The sequence below is a fragment of the Miscanthus floridulus genome, chromosome 15 (assembly GCF_019320115.1).
Source record: "Miscanthus floridulus cultivar M001 chromosome 15, ASM1932011v1, whole genome shotgun sequence".
NCBI classification, from domain to species: Eukaryota; Viridiplantae; Streptophyta; class Magnoliopsida; order Poales; family Poaceae; genus Miscanthus; species Miscanthus floridulus.
Window position 1 is genome coordinate 3,059,832 of NC_089594.1, and position 22,583 is coordinate 3,082,414.

At 45.6% G+C, this 22,583-nt stretch overlaps 1 protein-coding gene, 1 non-coding gene and 1 pseudogene across 3 annotated transcripts; 2 read left to right on the forward strand and 1 right to left on the reverse strand.

The window, feature by feature from the left end:
• Nucleotides 1-7,169: 7,169 nt before the first annotated feature.
• Nucleotides 7,170-21,917, forward strand: LOC136508097 (uncharacterized). 2 transcript variants are annotated; one of them, XM_066502713.1, is made up of 12 exons: nt 7,170-7,394; nt 16,325-17,030; nt 17,281-17,406; nt 17,480-17,628; nt 17,946-18,212; nt 18,286-18,407; nt 19,248-19,365; nt 19,468-19,560; nt 19,679-19,762; nt 20,859-20,946; nt 21,430-21,474; nt 21,716-21,917. In XM_066502713.1, the coding sequence occupies exons 1-12, from the start codon at nt 7,284-7,286 to the stop codon at nt 21,727-21,729; spliced, it is 1,923 nt and encodes a 640-aa protein (XP_066358810.1). In that variant the 5' UTR covers nt 7,170-7,283; the 3' UTR covers nt 21,730-21,917. The 2 variants fall into 2 exon arrangements, with proteins under 2 accessions (XP_066358810.1, XP_066358811.1); XM_066502714.1 differs by having other exon boundaries at nt 18,090-18,212.
• LOC136508099 (PRA1 family protein B2-like) lies at nt 12,805-13,767 on the forward strand (annotated as a pseudogene).
• On the reverse strand, nt 14,219-14,291 carry TRNAK-CUU (transfer RNA lysine (anticodon CUU)). The gene has a single exon. It is a non-coding gene; the product is annotated as a tRNA-Lys (tRNA).
• Nucleotides 21,918-22,583: the final 666 nt, after the last annotated feature.

A 22,583-nucleotide genomic window follows, 5' to 3' on the forward strand; every position in this document is an offset into this window, starting at 1 on the left:
CTCTCACCCTATGAAGAGGCTAGGGGGCTCTCCCTGCAAATACGCCGAGACCCCATGACCCGGGCTCACGCCCAAAGGGGCCTCGGCAAACAAACCCTCACGCGCGAGGGGCGTATAAAAAGCCAGGGGAACTCCCGACGGCCCTCTCGCTCCACGTAGAGGCTAGGGGCTCTTCCTGCAACCTTGCCGAGACCAGAAGGGGCTCAGCAAACAAACCCTCCATCCGAACGAAAAGGATAGGTGAGGGTCGGATGAAAAGGTCAGGGGACCCCCGACCGCCCTCTTGCTCCAGGCGGAGGCTCGGGGGCTCCTCTTGCACCCAAGACAAAGACAAACGGTCCAAGCCCATGCTAGAGGTTTCATTACAAAACACGATAAAGGGCGCCGAGCCCGTTACGGTCCAAGGGTTCGAAGGCTGGGCCTCCAAGAGGTTTTGACAGCCGCATCAGGGCAACAGAGTCAGGGACGACTTCAGGGCGAGCCTACGAATGGCCGAGGCCCGAGCGAGCAATCGCTCGGGGCGTCCCAAGTCGTGTCCGAGACCGGCAGGGAAGTCTCCGAATGGGATCCCACCATAGGGAGGCATCGAGCCACCGAGGCCTAGCGAACGGCCTCGGCACCCACTAGAGAAACCCACTGGTACTCTTGGAGTGCGTCCCTGGACCACTAGCCGTCCCCTAGCGAACGGGGTACGGGCCTCCACTCGGACTCACCCGATAACAGCTCACCAGAAGTGTCCACGCTCATGCCCATCGAGGGTAGCCTGGCACATTCCACCCCTCCTTCCAAACGAAAAGGAAGCATGAGGGTCGTACCCAAAGTCAGGGGGACCCCTAACGAACCTCTCGCTCCGTGCGGAGGCTAGAGGGCTCTTTCTGCGGCCTCGCCGAGACCCCCGCAACCCGAACTTGCGCTTACGGGCTCGGCAAACGCGGTAAAAACTGCTCGCTCAAACGCAAAAATGAAAAAAGCCCCTAGAGGAGTAACTCCACTCCTCCAGGGCCTCGGGGGCTACACCCGGCGGGTGCGCTCGCGCGCACCCACCGGAACCTCGAAAAACAAAACCCAATTCCTACGGAGCGGGTATAAACCAAAGCCTCGGCAAACCCTCAGGGAGAGTGCAAGCACTCCCCCCGAGGCTCGGGGGCTACTGTTGGGTACCTTAGAACGGGGTACCCCGAGTGAACATCAAAGGGGTCGCTAAAGTCCCATCAAAAAATAAAGCTAGAAGGTAAGTCATGGGCCCCTCACCCGCCACAACCGAGCCCACCAGGCCCTCCGCCTCGCCTCGAGCCTTGTGCAGGAGGTCTCGGCGTCCTGACGCAAACTCCGCCTCGCGCGAGGCTCTCCACGGAAGGCCTCGGCAGGGGGTGCATTCTCCGTATTGTGCGAGGCCTCTCGCGGCATGCCTCGGCAAGAAGTCCGATCTCCGTCTCGCACGAGGCTGAAAGGTCCTTGTTTGGTTTTGGTAATTGAGTGACAACTTAGGTGGACTAATTGTGTTTATGTGAGATACATAGGTGATTAGTCCACAGGTACATGTGTGTGAGCAACATATGCCATGAAGGTGAAGATGGCTTGGAAATGTTGCAAAGCTCACACATGTGATGATGAAGGAGCTTAAATGCACATGAGACATGACATTGAGTCATGTGATCAAGGTGGAGAAGATCAAGACAAGACTTGGCTTGATGGACCGGTTGCAAGCGTGAAGGGCAAGTCGAAGGCTTTGGAGTGATGGACCGCATGGCGGTGAAGCTTGAGCAAGACTTGGCGCCGATGGACGATGGCAACGGTGAAGAGCAAGTAGAGTCAAGATCGATGAACCAATATGATCACGTGATGATATGAAGTGGATCATATCATTGTTGATCGTGTTGGTGCATATGTTGCATCGACATTGGAGGAGATGGAATGGAATGTGCAAGGCAAAGGTATAACCTAGGGCATTTCATTTCACCGGTCATAGGTGTGTAGATAAGTTTATGACCGGGTTTAGGATAGATGACCGTACTATCAAGAGGGGCAAACTTGTTTGCATATTGGTCATCTAGTACCACTCGAGTGATCTAACTTTGCATTGTCGCTAGGATCGAGTGGCGTGGCAAGTTGAGTGGCTAACATCCTTTGGGAAATGATTGTGAAAATGCTAACACACATACACATGGTGGTGTACACTTGCTGGTGTTGGCACATTTACAAAGGAGGTGGTGTTTGCAGGGTTGAGATGGGTTTGGGTCCCTCTCTCCCTCCCGCCTCGCAAGCTCAGCGGGATTCGGCGCTTTCAGGAAAATGGAATGCCTATTTTCTATTGCGCCAGATGCAAATTCTTGTGGTTAGCACATTGGAGCAAGGGTGAAGAAGTTAGAAGTGAAAACGAGTTGATCGCAAAGATGCTGGCGTCGGTCAACTGACCAGACACTGGATCTGAATGCACCAGATGCTGGCAGGCTGCGTCCGATCAGGCTGATGTACGATGACGCAGAAGCTGGAGTGTGACCGGACGCTGGCTGTGTCCGATCAAGTGTGACCGGACGTGTCCGGTCGAGGTCGGTACCTTACTGGAAACGACCGGACGCTGGGGGTTCAGCGTCCGGTCAGTTGAAAGCTGCTGCGTCCAGTCAGGTCAAGTGACCGTTGGAATCGGGACACGTGGTCGTCTGCGGGCGACCGGACGCTGAGGTCCAGCGTCCGGTCAACACGACCGGAGCGTCCGGTCAGCCCGACCGTTGCCCAGTGAAGGGGTAACGGCTAGTTTAGCCCTTGGGGCTATAAATAGAAGTGGCCTTCGGCCATGGCTGGTGTGGAGCACCTCAAGGGACTTAGTGTCCATGCTTGTGAGTGCTTGGGAGCCCTCCATCATACATATACTTGATAGTGATCATTCGATTGTGTGAGTGAGTGATTCTAGTGCGATTGCATCGTGAGGTTGCATCGAGTGGCACTAGGTGATCGAGTTGCAAGCCCATGGTGCTTGTTACTTTTGGAGGTTGCCACCTCCTAGACGGCTTGGTGGTGGTCTCCGTCGAAGCCCGCAAGAAGCTTGTGCGGTGCTCCGGAGAAGTGCTTGTGAGGGGCATTGTGCTCGCCCCGCGGGAGCCGCGAAGAGCAACTCTAGTAAAGCGTGTCATTGAGCTACCCTCACTTAAGGGGTAGGTTCTTGCAGCGCCTGACGTGCGGGCTTAGCGGGTGATGCTAATTAGCCGCCGAACCACCAAGTGAGCGGTCGACACAACGGGGACTAGCGTGTTGGTAAACACGTGAACCTCGGGAGAAAAATCATCGTGTCAACCTTATTCTTTCCGTTGGTTTGCATCCCCGTTACACAAGCTTGCAATTACTTTTATACATATTAAGCTTGTGTAGTTGCTCTTGTAATTAGATAGCTTGTGTAGCTTGCTAATTACCTTCTTGCTTGTGTAGCATAGAAGTAGCTCCCTTGCGTGGCTAATTTGGTTTTAGTAACCTTGTTAGTCATATTGCTTAGTTTGTGTAACTAAGTATTTGCGCTCTCTAATTAGGCATTGGTTGCCTTGTTATTGAGCATTGCTAGTGAGCTTAGTTAAGCTTTGTGCTTTTGCTTACTAGCATGTGTAGGAGCTCCCTTGTTGCTTAATGTACTAGTGGCATAGGTTTGTGTAACATTGCTCCTAGAATTATTTAGGAGAGCTCTAGCTAGCCCGGCACCTTAGTTGCATAATTAGTATCTTTGCAAGGTGCTAGAAAACATAGATAGAGGGGTGTAGTCTTGGCTAGACCGATAGTTATAATTCCGCACTTGTTTCGGTTAGCCGACGTGATTAATTTTAGAAAAGACTAAGAAAAGACTATTCACCCGCCCTCTAGTCCGCCGTCTCGACCCTTCAGAGGCCTCATTCTCCGTGTCGCTCGAGGCCGGCTTGTCCGCAGCCCGTCACCCCTCACCTCGACCGACCCTCCCGACAGCGCGTCATGTCTCATTAATACTTCAACCACTCCCGCAATCTCAGGCGGACGATGGCTCGACGCCACAGAATGGCCGACGGGACCCGAGGTCGCATCAGCGCCATACCGGTTGGGATAGGGCACGGCGGGGATTACCGGCCACTGTGTTCTAACGCTGTTCCCACGATCAGCGCCCACACTACACTGTGTCCCACGATCCCCGCCTCGAAAACAACATCGCACGGACAACTTGGCCCAGATCATCACCGCCTCCAAGCCGGCGCACTAGGTCAGCCGCCCACTCGGGGCCTCAGCACTGTGCACCAAGGTCTCGGCCATCTTAGGGTTCATGCCCGCCGAGGCCCCCCACAGCGGTGCAGCCTCGGCACCGACCAAGCCTCGGCCTCGCGCACAGTCCGTCCACAGTGATTTGCACGTCCACCGCCGCACCCACTCCGAGGCAGTCCCAGGGCTCTCACGACGCACAGGATCGGATGGGACTAGCACGCCGCCCCAGTGCTCCAAGGACGGACCACTCCGACGACCACGCCACCACAGGAACAGGCCATAGGGCTCGGACATGCCGCCCCTGTTGGCACGACGCCGCATAGTTAAACACATGTACTGTCCTTGTCCTCCCTTCAACTATAAAAGGAGAGGACTTGGGCCACTTAGAAGAGAAGAAAAAGGAGGAACACATTGTAACACACACACACATCCCAGCCGCCTGAGAGCAACGTCTCAGACGGCCCACACGACACCTTGCCGAGACCTGGGACTAGCTCCCTCTCTCCCCTAGCTTGTAACCCCCTACTACGAGCACTTTGGTGCAAGGAATACAAGATCGATCTCTCAGACTAGATGTAGGGCATCGATTGCCTGAACCAGTATAAACCTTGTGTCTCTTTGCATCACCATCCGGGATTAGGGGCACGCAGTTCAAATTCACTGGTTGGTTGAGGACCCCCCGGTCCGAAACACCGACAGATAAGTTCAAAAAAAATCGGACCATACAAGAAAGGGGCATTTTTTCTAGGGCTATACAGGTAAATATCACTTGTTTTTTTTTTGAGAATCTGCTGCGGACGAAAGTAATGTGATGGCATGGACAAGTTTTGTCCTGCACCTGGCCTAGATGAAAAACTCGTAACTCGCTAGCTCGCTCGACTCGCTCGTTAGTGGTTCAGCTCGAGCTCAGCTCGTTTGAATTTTTAATTAACGAGCCAGCTCGATCCAGCTCGGTTAATTAACGAGCCAGCTCGTGAGCCACTCACGAGCCAAAACAAGCCAAGGTAATTCACATGACAACAACTGCAATCGCCCCCTATACACTCGGTCCAGCCCAATACAATTTTAAGCTGACCATATATCTCTCTTCCTATGGCTCAACACGATTAAACACTAAAACTCTAGACCAATCCACCCCATGGCCCCACCCAGTCACCCCACCAGCCTACCCCACGGCATTATGTTCACGCGAGATGAGTCTAAAATTCATATTGTCGGGGACCTAATACCGGGGTACCCCAGAAGGTGGAACCAATAACCACCAAACGTGAAAAACTTCTGGACGCATAAGGGCGCCGTTTCATCCCTTGTTCGAGTGACAGGAGTTTGGTTCCGCCTCGCCCGACGCCTTTGGGAGATAACTCTGCCTCGCCCGAGGGCTCAAGGTTAATCTCCATCTCGCCCGACGTCATTGGGACAGGCTCGATCTCGCCCGAGGGCCAAGGGATAAACTCCGTCTCGCTCGACGCCTTGAGGGCGGGCTCGGTCTCGCCCGAGGGCTGAGGGATAGATTCCGTCTCGCCCGACCCCGGAGGGGCGAGGTCGGTCTCACCCGAGAGATAGGAATTGGTCTCTGTTTCGCCCGACGGCAAGGAACGAGTCTCACCCTGCTCCATATCTAAAGATTGAATTCATCCTCCCTGACAACTTCTCCCCATTCCCTCAAGATGATAAGTATAGGGCAAGACAAGACGTTCGGGTCAACCATGGCTCCAAGGACCATACTCTGCGCCCTGGCAGGAAAAGTACTGCCAGGGGATGACAGGACAGGTGCTTTAGACCCTTCCGGGCGCCGCAGAGCCCGAAAGGTTGTACAGGTGCGTGCTCCTCGCCCTGTAGAGTTATAGGCGCCGCCTTCAGCCCTGGGACACGCAACCCGACGAAGATATACGACAACCGCTACGCTCCAGAAAAAGACTTAATATCTCCATGCACGACGGACATTCCGTCACCATGCTATGGACCCAAGGGAGCGGCACCCGCTTCCCGACCCCTCAGGTCCGCCAAGTCAGAAGGCCTTGACCACATCCTCGCTCCAGACTCCAACCCCTCGTCCCTCCGACGAAGACTCACAGGAACCAGAAGACGTGCGGAGCAAGGCTGGAGAGAGGCCAATAAGTCAAAACCACTGTACTATAGCCCACACCCTGCGCAGGGCAGCATTCTGTAATCAACCTGACATTCTACAGAGACATCAACAGTATTGTAGGCGCTTATCTTCATTCGTACTCATCAAAATGAAGAACAAAGCCAGGTAGACGTGAGCCACAAGACTAAGTAGAGTATACATCCTAAACCCTCGCCCTTGTAAAAGCCACCCCATTCCTCTATAAAAGGGGATGCGCTTCCTCCATCAGAGGGATGGACTCTTGAGACCGAAGAATACGACACACAGATACACACAGTCAAGTTGTTTCGAACCTCTTGACCTCCCTTCAACCCTTCCATCAGAGACTTGGGACCAGTCTTTCTCTCGATCGTTTGTACCCCTTACTACAAACCGTTCACGGTGCTAATAACACGAGCAGCAACAAACTGGACATAAGGACTTTTGGCCCGAACCAGTATAAATCTTGTGTCCTTTAGCGCACCATCCGAGTCTAACGCGCATTACTATAAATTTACTTGCCGGTGTTTGTACGAAACACCGACACATATGTAATTTGTTTATTCTATTTTAAATATGCATATGATGTGTTTGTTGTTAACCTACGATTATAATATCTATGTACTATGTTTTTATGCTTTGGCTCACGAGCCAAACGAGCTGGCTTATTTGTATAACGAGCTGTACCGAGCCTGGCTCGATATCCGGCCACCACGGGCTCTAGGCCAAGAGAGGAGGCTAGACAGGCCATTGGCTAGAGCCCATAGCGAAGTGGAAACTAACAGGCCCAAAAGCCCATTATTAGCCCAGGCAGAGCAGAGGAGATTCCTTTTCCGTAGCAGGAGGATAGAGAGGGAGAGGAGCAGCAGAGACCAGAGAACAGTGAGCGGAGCAGAGCAGAGGAGGAGCAGAAGGCGGCCAGCCGGAGGCAGAGGCGGAGAGGAGGAAGAGGAAGCGAGCGAGGATGCCGTGCCTGAACGTGTCGACCAACGTGAACCTGGAGGGGGTGGACACCTCCACCATCCTCGCCGAAGCCTCCAAGTCCGTCGCCGACATCATCGGCAAGCCAGAGGCCGTAAGCCTCCGCCTTCCCCTGCCCCCGGACTTCTCTCTTCCCCTCTGGTTCTGGCTCCCCTTCTGTCTCTTGTTGCTTGTGTAGGTAGGCTCTTGTAGATTGTGAGTCTATTTGGTTGGTGGAGATTATGCTTCCATTTTTTAATTGGCACATGGTAATCTGCTAGGGTTTTGAGCAGTATGCGCATCGCTGCATGACACCTTTCTGCAGGCTATCAATCAATAGATCGTGTTTATTGATGTCAGTTTAAAGAGATTTCGTGTGAATCAGTTAATCTCCCAATATTTCTAGTCTTTGGTAAATACTGCAATGGGGATTTTTACCTCTAAGCTTTTATTTTTGGGGAATATCCTCTAGGTGCAGTATGGACGCCACTGTGCTCACACTCACTGAACTCACTCGAACTTTGATAATATTCACATGGCACATCCTACAATCCCTAGAATGGTACTGCAATTTTCCTGCTTATAGTGGCCATGCTTAAATTGAGTTCATATATAACTAAACTGTTATTTCAGCATTGAGAAATACTACTAGATAACTCAAAGTATGAGACTGCATCCCTAGTGTCTATGTAGAATATATACTGACCATCGTGATCACGCAGTACAAGAAATTCCAAACCATTCACCCACCATTTTCACTATCCTGCCAATCTGATTATTGAATGTGGTATATTGACATTGATGAAAGTCTTATGCTCACTGTTTTTCTGGACTAGATTTCTATCAACCAGCAACCCCTAGTGTATAACATTCTTTAGCACTAATATCAAGGGCTGTTAAATATGTAGATCATGGGCTGCATGTACAGCCATCAATTTTACATAGATCAAATTTGAAAGTTCATGTTTATCAGTCACTTTGTGTTACTGTTACTCAAGCTGCTGCTTTGATATGTAGTTCAGTACCCAAATTTTACATAGATCAAATTTGAAAGTTCATGTTTATCAGTCACTTTGTGTTAGTGTTACTCAAGCTGCTGCTTGATATGTAGTTCAGTACCCAAATTTTTATGCCCCATACTAGAGGCCACAGATTTTCATCTCCTGTTAGTTGTGTAGTAAATTTAGTTTTAGTCAGGCTGCTGCTTTGCTACTATCAAGGATAAAAATGACCTCTCTGAATATTCATATCCTGACCACGCTAATCTCATTCTCATACTAACACTATTTGGATTCCTGGTTGGGTGACCTGTGGTGCTAGGCTCAAATTACTGAACTTTAGCTTTTATTATTTCTCTGTTCTTGACTTATTTGGATGAAGCCATGTCTCTTGAGTACTATCATCTTGAGGAACTAATTGGAATGGTTGTCCTCCCACATTACATGATGGTTGTTCTCAAGGGTTCTGGCACTTGGCAATCTGTTAGGGTTTTGAGCAGGATGTGCATTGCTGCTGTCACCTTTCTGTACGTTGTCAGTCAATCAATCAATTGGTCGTGTTTATTGATATTAGTTTAAAGAGAATTCATTTGAATCAGTCAATCTCCCCATGTTTCTCTTTGGTAAATACTGCAAATGGGGATTTTTACCTCTAGGCTTTTATTTTGGGGGAATACCCTCTAGGTGCATTATGGACGTCCCGATGTTGATTCTCACTGAACTCACTCGGAGAATCCCTAGGATGGGACTGCAATCTCCTGTTTATCATGGACATTCTTAAATTGAGTTCATATATCAGTAAACTGTATTTTTTTTAATATTAATAGTTTCAGCGTTGAGGAAGACAACTAGATAACTCAAAGTATCAGATTGCACATCCAGGGTCTATGTGGGACTGATATACTGACCATTGTGATCACTCAGTACAAGAAATGCCAAACCATTCGTCTACCAATTTAACAGATGTAGTTAAAGCAAACTAACTGATGAAAGTCTATGCTCACAATTTTTCTGGACCAGATTTCTATCAACCAGCAACCCCTGGTGTATACCTTTCTCCAGCACTAATCCCAAGTGCTGTTAAATATGTGGACCATGGGCTGCGTGTGCTTTTCCTTTATGTTACCCTAGTACTACAGCCATCAATTTTACGATGAATTTTGAAAGTTCATGTTTATCGGTCACTTCGTGCTAGTGTTACTCATGCAGCTGCTTTGCTATGTAGTTCAGTACCCAAATTTTTGTGCCCTGTACTAGAGGTCACAGCTTTTCATCTTCTGTTAGTCGTTTAGTCCATTTTGTGTTAGTCAGGCAGCTGCTTAGTTACTATCAAGGACAAAAATGACCTCTCTGAATAGTGAATACATTGTGTTCATAATCTGACCATGCTAATGTCATTCTCATAACTCATATACTAACATTATTTGGATTCCTGGTTTTGACCTGTGGTGCTAGGCTCAAATTACTGAACTTTAGCTTTTATTGTTTCTCTGTTCTTGACTTATTTGGATGAAGTCATTTGTCTTGAGTACTATCATCTTGAGGAGCTAACTGGAATGGTTATCCTCCCACAGTACGTGATGGTTGTTCTCAAGGGTTCGGTCCCTATGGCATTTGGAGGTACCCAGGAGCCTGCAGCTTATGGTGAGATCGTTTCCATTGGAGGCCTGAACCCTAATGTGAATAAGAAGCTTAGTGCTGGCATTGCTTCTATCCTGGAGTCAAAGCTGTCCGTTCCCAAGTCGCGCTTCTACCTCAAGTTCAATGACTCAAAGGTAGGCAGCGAATATTTCTTGGAAAAAGTCTACTTGACCCCCCCAACTATCATACTCGGTCTACTTTACCCCCTCAACTATGAAACCGTCTGTTTTACCCCCTGAACTATCTAAAACCGTCTGGTTTACCCTGGGGGCGGTTTTCAGCGGCGGTTTTGCTACAGTAACAGCGGTTTGCTACAGTGACGGTGGGTTTGCTACAGTACCATTGTTTTTGAATTTCCTTTTTTTTAGATTTATTTTCGGTGAATTTTTGAAAAATCATAGTAAATCATAGAAAAATCATAAAATGATAAATCTAATTTTATTGGACTCCACATGAGTAGATCTACATAGTGAATATATAATATGGTATACTTTAGTACAAAATTTTTACTGTAGCCTTAGATTAATTGGAAAATCCAATTTTGTCTGTAATTAATTAGAATTTATCTATAACTAAGTTATACATAGTCCAATGAGTACGAAATTTTTACTATAGTTCAAGCATACAATAATTAGCGTACCATAAAAATTTCACCACAATTGGACCATAGAAGCTGCAGCTATGAATTATTCCAATTAATTACAGACAAAATTAGATTTTCTAATTAATCTAAGACTACAGTAAAAATTTTGTACTAAAGTATACCGTATTATATATTCACTATGTAGATCTACTCATGTGGAGTCCAATAAAATTAGATTTTTCATTTTATGATTTTTCTATGATTTACTATGATTTTTCAAAAATTCACCGAAAATAAATAAAAAAAAAAAGAAAATTCAAAACCAATGGCACTGTAGCAAACCCACCGTAGCAAACCGCTGTTACTGTAGTAAAACCGCCGCTGAAAACCGCCCCCGGGGGTAAACCAGACGGTTTTAGATAGTTCAGGGGGTAAAACAGACGGTTTCATAGTTGAGGGGGTGAAGTAGACCAAGTATGATAGTTGGGGGGGTCAAGTAGACTTTTTCCAATAGTTCTTATTGAGTGCTCACTCATGGGGTCCTTTTAACCTTTACCAAAGTTCTCATATTAATTTTGTTGTTTGTTAGGCTCATCCTGCACAAGAAAATGCTCAATGTTTGCATGCTTTGCATCAAGAATAGATCATCATGTAAATAACCACCTGTTGTTTCATTCCATCTTCTTTGTCTTGCATCTTCTTGCCTACGTAGATGGTGTTAAGATCTTCACTGTCATCATATTCTCAATGTCATGCTAATCGTGAGCATTGATACATTCATTATAATGTATCATGCAGGGCTCGGATTTCGGTTCGAACGGCTCCACCTTCTAGATTTGGGGCCCATATCTTTAATAAAGGAAATTCATGGTGCCTAATGCCATGGCTATTGCCTATTAAGAACAATGTCATTACATGTGTGTTAATTGGTGCTGAACTGAGAATCGGTAACTGTTGTTGTGGGGCTGGAACTGGGACCCAGACGTGTTCAGTGCCTCCTAGCATGCTTGTGCTATCTTATTATTGGCTTGAGATCAGTCTATATTGTCTCGGTTGGACTTCGGGTATGGTGACCGTAGCTGGAAATGGTTTGATCTTTGTTAACAGTGAAAATCTGCCAATGTTGCTTTTCAGACTAGCTTTTTGCAGTTGTGATTTTGCTGTCCTGGTATAGTAGTATAGTACATTCAAGAAATGATGCAAGGGGAGGGAGGTTTGGACTTTGGCCCTTGGATATGGTGGAATGCCGGCTGTTTCTTCTTCTAGATCCAAGCAAAGTACATGGTGGTTGATTGATATTGAAAAAAAGAGGAAGATGCATTGCAGACTTGTTGCTGTTGGTGCTGGGCCTACTCTTTAGTGCTGCCTAACCTGGAAAGGGAAACTTCTCTGCTGCCCGAGCATTGTTTCTTGTGCATCACAATTTCAGAGCACATTGCGTCGTTACCTTACCTAACCATCAATGTTAAGAACTTTGCTGCTTTTCTTGGCAACACGAACCTGGAGCCCTGGAGTGACTGCCCATGCGACATAGCTCGTATGAATTTTGAATGTGATAAAAAGGAACTTTTGATGGAGCCAAGGAAAAAATTCTCTTCTTTTTTTGCTGTTACTACAATTGGCAGCCAGTCACAGTTCTGACAAGGAAATGTGCAGTGTGGTGAGTGCTGACTGGTAAAAACGTTACCCGTGTGTCGGTGCGGTGCGGCCTTGGCCTTGGCCTTGTTTAGATCTCCTCCAAATTTCAAAGTTTTTTCGCTCTTTCTCTATCACATCAATTTTTGGACGCATGCATGGAGTATTAAATGTAGATAAAAAAAATAACTAATTGCACAGTTTGGTTGTAAATCACGAGACGAATCTTTTGAGCCTAGTTAATTCATAATCGGATAAAGTTTGTTAAATACAAACGAAACGTGCTACAGTGTTCAGATTGCAAAATTTTGCAATCTAAACCAGGCCCTTTTTGTTTGGCAACCACGCGACGGACGGGGTTGGTCGGTCAGGCCACCATTTGTATTCGCGCCCATCTCCTCTCTCTCCGCGTCCTCCCGTCCCTCCTCAGCCCTGTTTAGTTTCACCTTAACTTCTAAAAAGTTGCTACAGTATCTGTCACATCGAATGTTTGTGGCCTGTGCATGGAGCATTAAATATAAACGAAAAGAAAAACTAATTGCACAGTTTGGTGGAAAATTGCGAGACGAACGTTTTAAACCTAATTAGTCCATGTTTGAACACTATTCATCAAGTAAAAACGGACGTACAGTAGCCCCAAATCCAAACTTCTCCGACTAAACGAGGGCTCAGTCCTCAGATCCCCAAACCCGCCAAGACACAGATCGCCATGGCCGCGGCCTCGCCTCCGCTCCTCCCCACCAGCGTCGTCACGGCCGCCGCACCATCCGCCACCCCCGCGCGCACTCCCATACCCACGGCCCTCTCCTCCGCGGACGCCACCGATACCAACCCAGCGGCGATCCGGGCGTTCCTCTCGCGCCTCGTCGACACCACCCGTCGCGCGCCCCTGGTCCGAGCTCGCAGACCGCTCGGCGCTCTCCCGCCCAGACTCCCTCGCCGAGGCCACCTCCCGTCTCCGCAAGAACCTGGCCTACTTCCGCGTCAACTACGCCGCGGTCGCCGCGCTGTCCCTCGCCGCGGCGCTGCTGGCGCACCCGTTCTCGCTGGCCGCGCTCCTGGCGCTGCTGGCCGCCTGGTGCCTCCTCTACGTGCTCCGCGCCGCCCGTCGCCGCGTTCGGCCGCACCTTCTCCGACCGCGAGGTGCTCGGCGGGCTCGTCGCAGCGTCCGCGTTCGTCGTCTTCCTCACGTCCGTGGGGTCGCTCATCTTCTCCGCGCTCGCGCTCGGCGCCGCGGTCGTGTGCGCGCACGGCGCGTGCCGCGTGCCGCGTGCCTGAGGACCTGTTCCTCGATGAGGTTGCTGACCAGGGTGCCGGTGGCGCTGGTAACCCGCTGCTGTCGTTCATTGCATCTGCCACCGGAGGAGGCCGTGTCTGATGAGTCTCTGTGAGATCTAGATGCACTCTCTCGTCTCGCAGGGAGAGTGAGAGGTCATTGTCGTTTGATCATTTCTTGAATTGTTGATCGATTATTACGCGAAACTATACAGCACTGAAGAAACCTTAGCTAGAGTACACAAGGAAATGAAATATTTGATTTACTAGTCTGGTCGATCTAGTGGTGTCCCATGTATGATCTGAGAAACCTGATGAGCAGCGGGTTTGCTACGGTATCCACCGTTACTGTAGCAAACGCACCCTTACTGTAGCAACCCGCGGTTGCTGTAGCAAAATCGCTGTCAAAACCATCTGAGGGTAAAATAGACGGTTTTGGAAAGTTTAGGGGTAAAACAGACGGTTTCATAGTTGGAGGGTGAAGTAGACCAAGTATGAAAGGTGGGGGTTAAGTAGACTTTTTCCTCACCAAATTTGTGTTCAACTCTCACCAGTAAAAGATGGATATGTTTGTCAGGGACATTGGATTTGGGCTTGCTTTTGGCGATGACATAGAAGAAAATTTCAGCGCAATTCATTACATGAATGAAACGCAAAAGAGTAAAGTATGTCTTATATGTGCAAAACAAGTTTTCTGCAAAGAGAATAATAAGCAACATAAAAGCAGGGAAAAGAGTTTCCTGAAACATGTTTTAAGCAACACAAAAAGGAGAGGAAAATGAAAAAATCAAAATAAAACAATAACAGCGCCCACCGTGGGGCTCGAACCCACGAGCACAAGGTTAAGAGCCTTTCGTTCTACCGACTGAGCTAGACGGGTTTGGCTGGTAGTGACACCTCTTTCTCTCTAATGACATAAAAGTTTTCCGACATTTTGTCTCTGCTAGATAGGTAGATTGAGAATGCTTCCGGTATCTCGTTTGGCCATTGATTCACTGTTAGCTGAGGATACTGCTCCATATATTATGCTATGATGAGGCTATTATGTCTCTGGTGTAGTATCATGCATGTTCGGTTTCACTTTATGGCCTTTTTGAGTCCCCACGAAATCATATCGAATAAGGTAACCAAAATATTTTTAAAAATTCATATAACTCAATTCATATATTGTAAATTGCAAAATATAAAAGTCACGAAGAGAGACTGTCTCAAAATAATATTTTTTATGACATTTTCACGTGGCATGGTACATAACCCAATGGGTAATGCAAATTAGACAACCGAACACGATGATCACAAAAAATTATAGGTAAAGTTACAATATTATATAAGACAATGTAAGTATTGTGTTCCAAAAGATAGGGCTCTATTTCACACACATGTGCGTGTAGCTCCAGAGGTGGAGCTGAAGCATATCCAAGGAGAGTGTGTATACCTTGCACGCGAAAGGTTTTTTTGACATGGGGGGTGTGAATATAGTGATAATTTGACACCTACTATTGTTTTTTTTCCGTGAGTACGGTCACACCCAGCATAATGAATATAGATATGCTCATATCTACATCTTGTGGTCGATAACAATCAGTGGATGAATTGGATGTACTCCTTCTTACAAAGGTATGGAGATTGAAAGGGTTGGCAACCTTTCAAAAACTCCTTTGTTTTATTGTGTGTAGATAGTTATATTTTGATATTCTGATTTTATTTTTTAAAATATCTTTTTGTTAATATTCTTATTTCTAGCAATACTCTTTTTCTTCCCACTACCATTTTTGGGGCTATGCAATTTCTGATGGTGCCAAATTAAGGTTAGCGACTCTTGTCCAGATGGCGAAAATGAACAAATCTAGAGCGTGTCTGCGTCTCATCGCCGGATGATGAATCGGTTGCCTTGGACGACAGATGCATGTAGCGGAGTGAGTGTGATAAAGATTTACGACAAGGCACTCGTGGATCGTGGTAATGCATACTAGTCCTTGAACATGACAGGCTACTTGGTGATATTTGGGAAAAAAACGTGGAAAAGAAAGTGGGGGCATTTTGGCTTTGACTATTATTATATAAAAATTCGACTTCCTCATGCTACTAGCCATAGTTAATATGGCGGTCAATTAACCAACAAAATCACAATTCACTCTCTCCACTCTGGTAGTATTTTTTTACTACTTCCGTTTAGATTTATAGAGTCAAGAAAAAAAAATCGGCGTAAGACGCAAGGCAAGGGAGACGAGCCAATCACGGGAACGTTCACAGAGGCCACCTATTTAAGTACGGTCAAGTCGGTCGCCAAAAGTATACAACACAAAAGATACTTTAGCTAGAGTAAACAAGGAAATGAACACATTGGATTTACTAGTCTGGTGGATCTAGTGGTGTCTCTCCCATGTATGATCTGAGAAACCTGATGAGCAGAAAAATATTCTTGCTATGTCTTGTTATTCGTAGCATTATATTTGTGTTTTATTACCTACCCATTATATTATTATGATAATAATCAGTGAACGTCACCAAATTTGTGTTCAACTCGCACTTGATTATGATAATAATCACGCCATCACCAAATTATTATGATTATGTTTAGGGCGTCGGGGATGCGCCCATGGTCGCAAAGCGATGGCGAGGGCGGAGAACTGCAGCGCGATGGCAATTTGGCTTCGGTGATGGCATGCGATGGCTAGGGCTACCGAGAGAGATTGTCACCTTTAGCGATCGAAGGGGAACAGATATCGCACGAGCTGGGAAGGAAGGATCGGGAGCACACGGGACGGAGGAAGGAGATTGAGAGCCCCTGAGATTCCGGTTTCCTTTTTTAGAAGCCGGGCACAGGCTAGCGTGGGGCGAAGGAATTGCAAGGCTGGGCAGGGCATAGCGCCAGTCCTGCCCTAAAAAAAAAAAAAAGGCAAAACCCCCCAGTCTTCCCCTACATCGACTCCACCGCGAAATCGAAATCGCAGCGGCGGCGTGATTCGTTCGAAGACATACTCGAAAACCGGCTCTCTATCCATGGGTAGAAAGCGGCGGCGATCCTCACCCACCTCCCCCTCCCCCTCCTCCGTAGAGCGGTCGCCCCCGGCGACGAGGTCCCGGTCGAGGGCGGCCAGATCTGGCACCTCGACCCCCTCAGGTTTGGCGCCAACCGTCCCTCAGGAGGTGGAGTCGTCGGGGTCCCGATCGACGCGACGGTCCTATTCCGCACGACGCCCTCGTGGCATGCCCGCATCTGCGGCCGCACCTTCCTCTCCAGAGGAAGCGGCTGCCGGAGATTCAATTGGCGCACAGTTGGTGACTCCCGAGCCTGCTTCAGCTTCAACTGCCGGAGGGAAAGCTTTGCCAGCTTCAACTGCCGGCGGGGAAGAGTTGACAGCTCCAGCTTCACCTGCCGGAGGGGAAGAGGTGGAGCCTATGCTGGAGCCTGAGGATACTGCTGCGGGTGCCATGCTGGAGCCTGAGGATACTGCTGCTGCAGGTGCCTTTTTACCCAACTCCTCTCCCCTCCGTATGCCGTACCTGCTGGAGCAGGATTCAAACGGACAACTCTGCGAAGAACAATCCCCTGACCCGGACCCAGTGCTGATGGAACCCTACTGGAAGGCGGAAAAAGAGTACTTTGACAAGATAGGTTCGTATTTCAGCACCCAATTCCTCTTTGTATCCTGTCTAGGACCAAAGAACAACAATTGGTATCCATGCATCATTGCTTAGAACCAACAAAGTACAGTAGTAGTAGGCAAGACTATGTTCGATAGCTAATTAATTTATGGACCTATATATATATTGTCTTTCCCTATGCAGCACAAAATTCATGTTCGTAGTTAAACTTCGTCCTATTTTTTTTTTCACTTTGTGTTTTTCTTTTTTTCTATGTGTAGCTCAAATAACGAAGCTTCCCACACTGGATTCAGACACTGCTACTAGTCCAAATATTATTCAAGAAAGTGAAGCAGATACCATCCTTAAAGCATCAGAGTTTGTTTTAGGGCTCTCCTCATATATTGGTATGTAATATTGTTGTATTTCGTTGTGCTACAGATTTTGCTGTAATTTCCTAACGCAAATGTGCATATGCAGATGGTGAGTTACTAAGAAACTGCTCTGGCATTTTGATGGAGTGGAGTAAGGGCGCTGGAACCATTCTAACAACATCGCAACTCATCTGCTCAAGATCTCCAAATGTGGATGAGTGGTTAGGCGGAGATGAATATGCTCTAAATGCTGAGGTAAGTTTTTCAAAATATAATGCCTTTTTTAAAAGAAAAAAATATTAGCGTTAGTTTTCAGAACAATTTGACGGGCTATATCGAATGATAAGAAATTTCGACCCAAAGCGGGAGTGGCAGATTGTGCATTGTTCTGTGGACATTATTTACTTCTGTACCATTCCTTGGTATCACTTATGGTGTAGATAGCTAAAAAAATGATAACTCCCTTGGCTTTTCTAGATGCTTTAGTTTTAGATTTAATAGGTTATGTTCTGCATTTCTAGAAAGCTACTTTCTCAAAGATAGCATCATGTCTTTTCCAACTATTGTTCTAGGTCCGTGTTCAGTTATTGCATAAGGATGATTTTGGGAAGGGTGAATTGATGTATTTAGATAAGCAATATGGTTTTGCCCTGTTCCGTGTACTCATGGATGAACCAAAGAAGTTACCTCGTTTCAGCAATGAACGGTTTGCTCAGGATGTTTTCCTTCTTGGAAGATACGAGTTGAATTTACAAATAGGTAATGGCAAAGTGCTGAGCAAAGGTGCAGGCAAGTTTCAACATCACCATTACATGTACACCGATGGTCATATCTCTCCGGTACAATTCATATTCTTCTTATTTTGATTTGCACGCCGCTTTAAATTTTGTGCTAACAACAAAAAATATGTAGTTTGGTGCTGGAGGGGCAGTTATAAACTTTGAAGGAGATGTTACTGGAATGATAACTAGTTCCATACATTTCATACCTTCTTCAATCATTCGAAAGTGTTTGGAGATTTGGAGGACATACAGGTATGTTTCTCTTTCTTTTCTATTGTTCTATAATGTTGCTCAGCCCCCTTTGAAGATGAGCCTTTTCTTAGTTTTTCTTAGTTATGCTTTTGTATAAAAGCCTAGTTGGTCTTGTTTTGTTTTAATGCCTTAGACTACAACCGCTTTATTTCTAGATATTGGGTTTGGTGAGGTGGGAAATGGATGCGATCTGAGCATTGCCATTTTCTGCCTGCCATGGAACTGGGTTAGGTATATTAAGTTTTGCGCATTTTGGGTATTAGTACCTACCAATGCCTATTTTGGAAACATCCAAGTGTCTGATGTAATTTGTACCTACATTTACCTACATAAATAATGCACCGGTAGAAGCACACTGATCCTTTGATTAATCTAACAGAATATATCTTCTTACGTGACCATGACCATTTGATGGGAAATTGGTGACGAGAAATGCTAGTTTCAGAAACATGCAAGCATTTCTGATGAAATTTGTAATGCATTGTAGATTCTAAACATAAAACATACATATGACTATCTGTACTCTTTATTCTGACCAAAAGGGGACTGTGTCAGGTCATCTTCAACACCAAAGCTAGGATGAAACTGTGTTTTGTCACCACCTGGGTTGACTGAACAAGCTCTAAAACCTTGTAGAAGGTCATTTGAACAAGTTTTTTACAAGGGTTTTTTATTGGGTCGGGAGGGGTTAAATCACACGATACTTTGTAGGCTTATATATTTAAGATCAAATTATCTGGTTCTGTTTGATACACACTTTCGTTTGTAACTTTTAACCACTTTGTTGAAAATGTTTGCTGTTATTTGCCTACCTTGGAATCTAATAAATGTTTGGTATAGTCATGTACCTCGGATCCATCTTGGGATGAAGCTTTTTGGCATCAAATGTTTAAACCTTGTCAGTAAAGAGAAGATATCTCGGAAGTATAATGTTGATGCCGGTCTTATCGTCAAAGAGGTATTGATTGTCCATCCATAAGTAGAACCATTTTTTTTCATTTTTCTAACATTTGTTTTCATTGTTATGCATAAGGGCTTATTTATTTCCATTGAACTGCAGGTGTCAGCAGAATCTAATGCTGAGAAACTTGGTGTTAGGATGGGTGATATTATTCTATCCGTGAATGGTGAAGTCATTGCTACTGCAGTTGAGGTATATGTGCATTATTGATCAAATCATGTTCTCTATAAATGTTATTATAAACAGAAGTCATATTTCATGCATAATCTTTTGCTTTATGCTCATATATGTTACTTGTTGTTATTTTTAGTTGGAGAATAAGTTGCTAGATATAAGCAAGGCCCTTTTGGAAAAAGGAATTGTCCCTGGCTCCGGCGTGGATGTAACGTTAGCGGTAAGTTTTGTTTCAACTGTCCTCCACCAGCGAGGTGTGCACCCTTAGCCCCCGCATCAGACCATAACCCTCATCTCTGGTCAGTCGAAGGGCCCCTTTGAGCACTTGGTGTCGCACCATTCAACACGTGAACATTGTGTTCTTTTTTTTTCATTCCATACCCATCAAATTCCTAGGATTACTAGCAAGTTGAATCCTCTTATCAACTTCGTTTAACCTTTTGCTTGTCTTCACCTACCAATCGCTGAATGCCTGAATCATTAGTTTGCTGTTGCAAACACACAAAGAGATGAGTGGATGATGTTGTCCGACATCTGTTGTGTATTGCCAACCACACAAATCATTGGCAGCGTATTCCCTATGTTTTCCTGATGTGTGTGCACAGTTCGATATGGATGAAGGCATGGAAGAATGATTTAGTCAGTGACTTATCTGAGTTAATCTTCTAACTCTGGTTGTAGTAACACTTGCACAAAGTTCTGAGGGCTATCATGCCAAGTTTTGCAGCCAACCAAATGAAGTGGGCAAACTTAACCATAGTAAAAAAAATCTTTGCATAGCTTGTGAAATTTTGGGTGCAAAACCAAACAAACACACCAAAATCCTATGACATTCTAATAATGTGACGAGATGAATAGGTCAGCTAAAACATGACATGAGACGGTAAAGATATCAAAACGAATAGAGTAAGAAATTATGCGTGCTCCAATTGTAAATATATGTTTTAGAATCCTTGTCAATCAAGCTTTTTCTACTTTGACCATCAGTATATAAAGAATTTAGTTTGATAATGTAATGTCTACATTAGACCATTAGTAGATTAATCAGAAATATAAGTCCTTTTACATTCAAATTCTTATGGAAACTGCTTGTCAAGATTCACCTTGTAGACAATGTCAATGTCCTAAATGACTTGCATTTTTGTGATCGGAGGGTTGGATTTTTAAACCTGTATATCTTTGTTAGTGGCACATGTTTTCATCTCTATCATACACCAATTTGCTTGAAACTTGAGCTCTGTGGTGGTGTATTTCTTTGAGATTGAAATAATCCTGTTCAGCTGCATTAAGTATTTTGTTTTAATTTATGTTTGTAGCTCGGCGTATTCAACACCACCAAATGTGCCCGTGGCAGAATACTGTTAAGAGCAAAACTGTCAAATGATGAGGAAATCATCGAAGAAGGTATACATCTTATTTCAAGTTTAAACACCCATTAGAGAAAGAAAAAGAGAGACATTTACTCCAATTTATGTCAAAGTATAGTAGTAGTTAGCCTTTTCTTTTGGGTTGGCTGATCCAGCATGTTGTAATTACCCTTTCTAAAAATCGATGGTCAGTTATAGTCACAATGAAACCTAGCACTCCTATGCAGTCAAGTGATTTTCTTTTTGTGTGTAAAAGTGAAGTTCAATTGTTATGTAGGTCTCGTTGAGTTGTTAGCAACTCTAGTTCAAATTTATATAGATCTTGGTTCAGTCCAGTTCTTTTAAGAACAGAGATGGTTGGGCTTCAGTGCTATGATGGTTATACAATTGAGAACGAAAATGGTTGTATCATAACATCAACATAGATTATACATCTAACCAATATTTTGCTGTTTAGTGAATTCCCTATTTCCACAAGAGGCCTTTCTACCTCGATTCTAACAAATAGTTTATTGTTTAGGTAAATACAATGTTATCTACAAAAGGCCAAATGTAGCTGCTCCAGGCAAGTTAATTTTTTCCCGCGTTAATTATGTTGTCCTTTGAGTGCTTTGCTTGTCCATTGCACTTTTGAGTGCTTTGCCTGTCGTTTACGTACGCCAGTGCACTCTTGTGATAATTTTTCATTTTGGGGCTGTTCGGCTGAGTAGTTTTTTCGGCTGATTCAATAGTTTTCTGTGAGAGAAAATAATCTGAAGGCTGATAAGTTTTTTCTCTTGTACGCATTGATTACATTCACATGACAGATGTCTCCTTTTAGAAGAGATGATGATGAACTTGGTGAAAAAAATGAAGGCTGCTCAGTCGTCTCCTTGAAGAACTTGCAATTGTTTGTCTATGGGTAGACCTTTATTTTCTCGCTATCTTGTTTAATGTCAGGTGTTGTACTACAAGTATGTGATAATTTAATATTTGTCATTTAATCGTATAAACTCCTAATTTATGTTTGGTTGGACTCTCCGAGCTACGGCCAACGTATTTTTTCTTTAAAAGCCATTCAGGTGATTTTTCTCCCGTTCATCCATGGGGGCTCCATCGTGTAAAACCGATTCTCCGGCTAGCTATTTGGGCTAGGGTTTTGGTTGTAGCTACTCGAGCCTGTGCGGGGGGACGGTTAAAAAGCTTACGCAATCCAGAAGTTCCGTACATTGGGATCATACACTTTGTGAGACCATCCAAAATGGCTGTTAGGCTCCAAGGGGCAAGGGCTGCCCTTAATCCAGGCAAATGGGTGAGTGATAGACAAGCCTCGGTCGCCAAAAAGGGGAGACGGGTGCGGTCGTCACGTTGTTTCGCGATAAAAACTATTTCGCTGCTACTGTTTTAATGTTTTCGTTGCACAAAACTGATCGATTACATCTTCAACACACAAATTTCTTATTGGATAATCAAGAGCTGGTTGAGTTCTTAAATTCAGCAGACCACTCCAATCCCCCGGATTGGAGAATCAAGCACCTGACAGCTCTTCATCAACTGCACCCGCAACAGAAGAACAGCAACTTTCAACATCAATAGGAGTCTGAATCAAACTGCTGATTCACTTGCAAGACAAGCGCTAAGAAACATAGAGTCTGATACTCCTGTTTCTTCTTATAGCTGTTCTAATGCAGATCA

What these genes read in the sequence shown, in the direction of transcription:
- LOC136508097 (XM_066502713.1), top strand. Translation starts at nt 7,284, where the DNA reads ATGCCGTGCCTGAACGTGTCGACCAACGTGAACCTGGAGGGGGTGGAC. An exon ending in AGGGCTCTCCTCATATATTG is followed by an intron (nt 17,407 to 17,479) that starts GTATGTAATATT and finishes GTGCATATGCAG; the next exon opens with ATGGTGAGTTACTAAGAAAC. An exon ending in TCATTGCTACTGCAGTTGAG is followed by an intron (nt 19,561 to 19,678) that starts GTATATGTGCAT and finishes TGTTATTTTTAG; the next exon opens with TTGGAGAATAAGTTGCTAGA.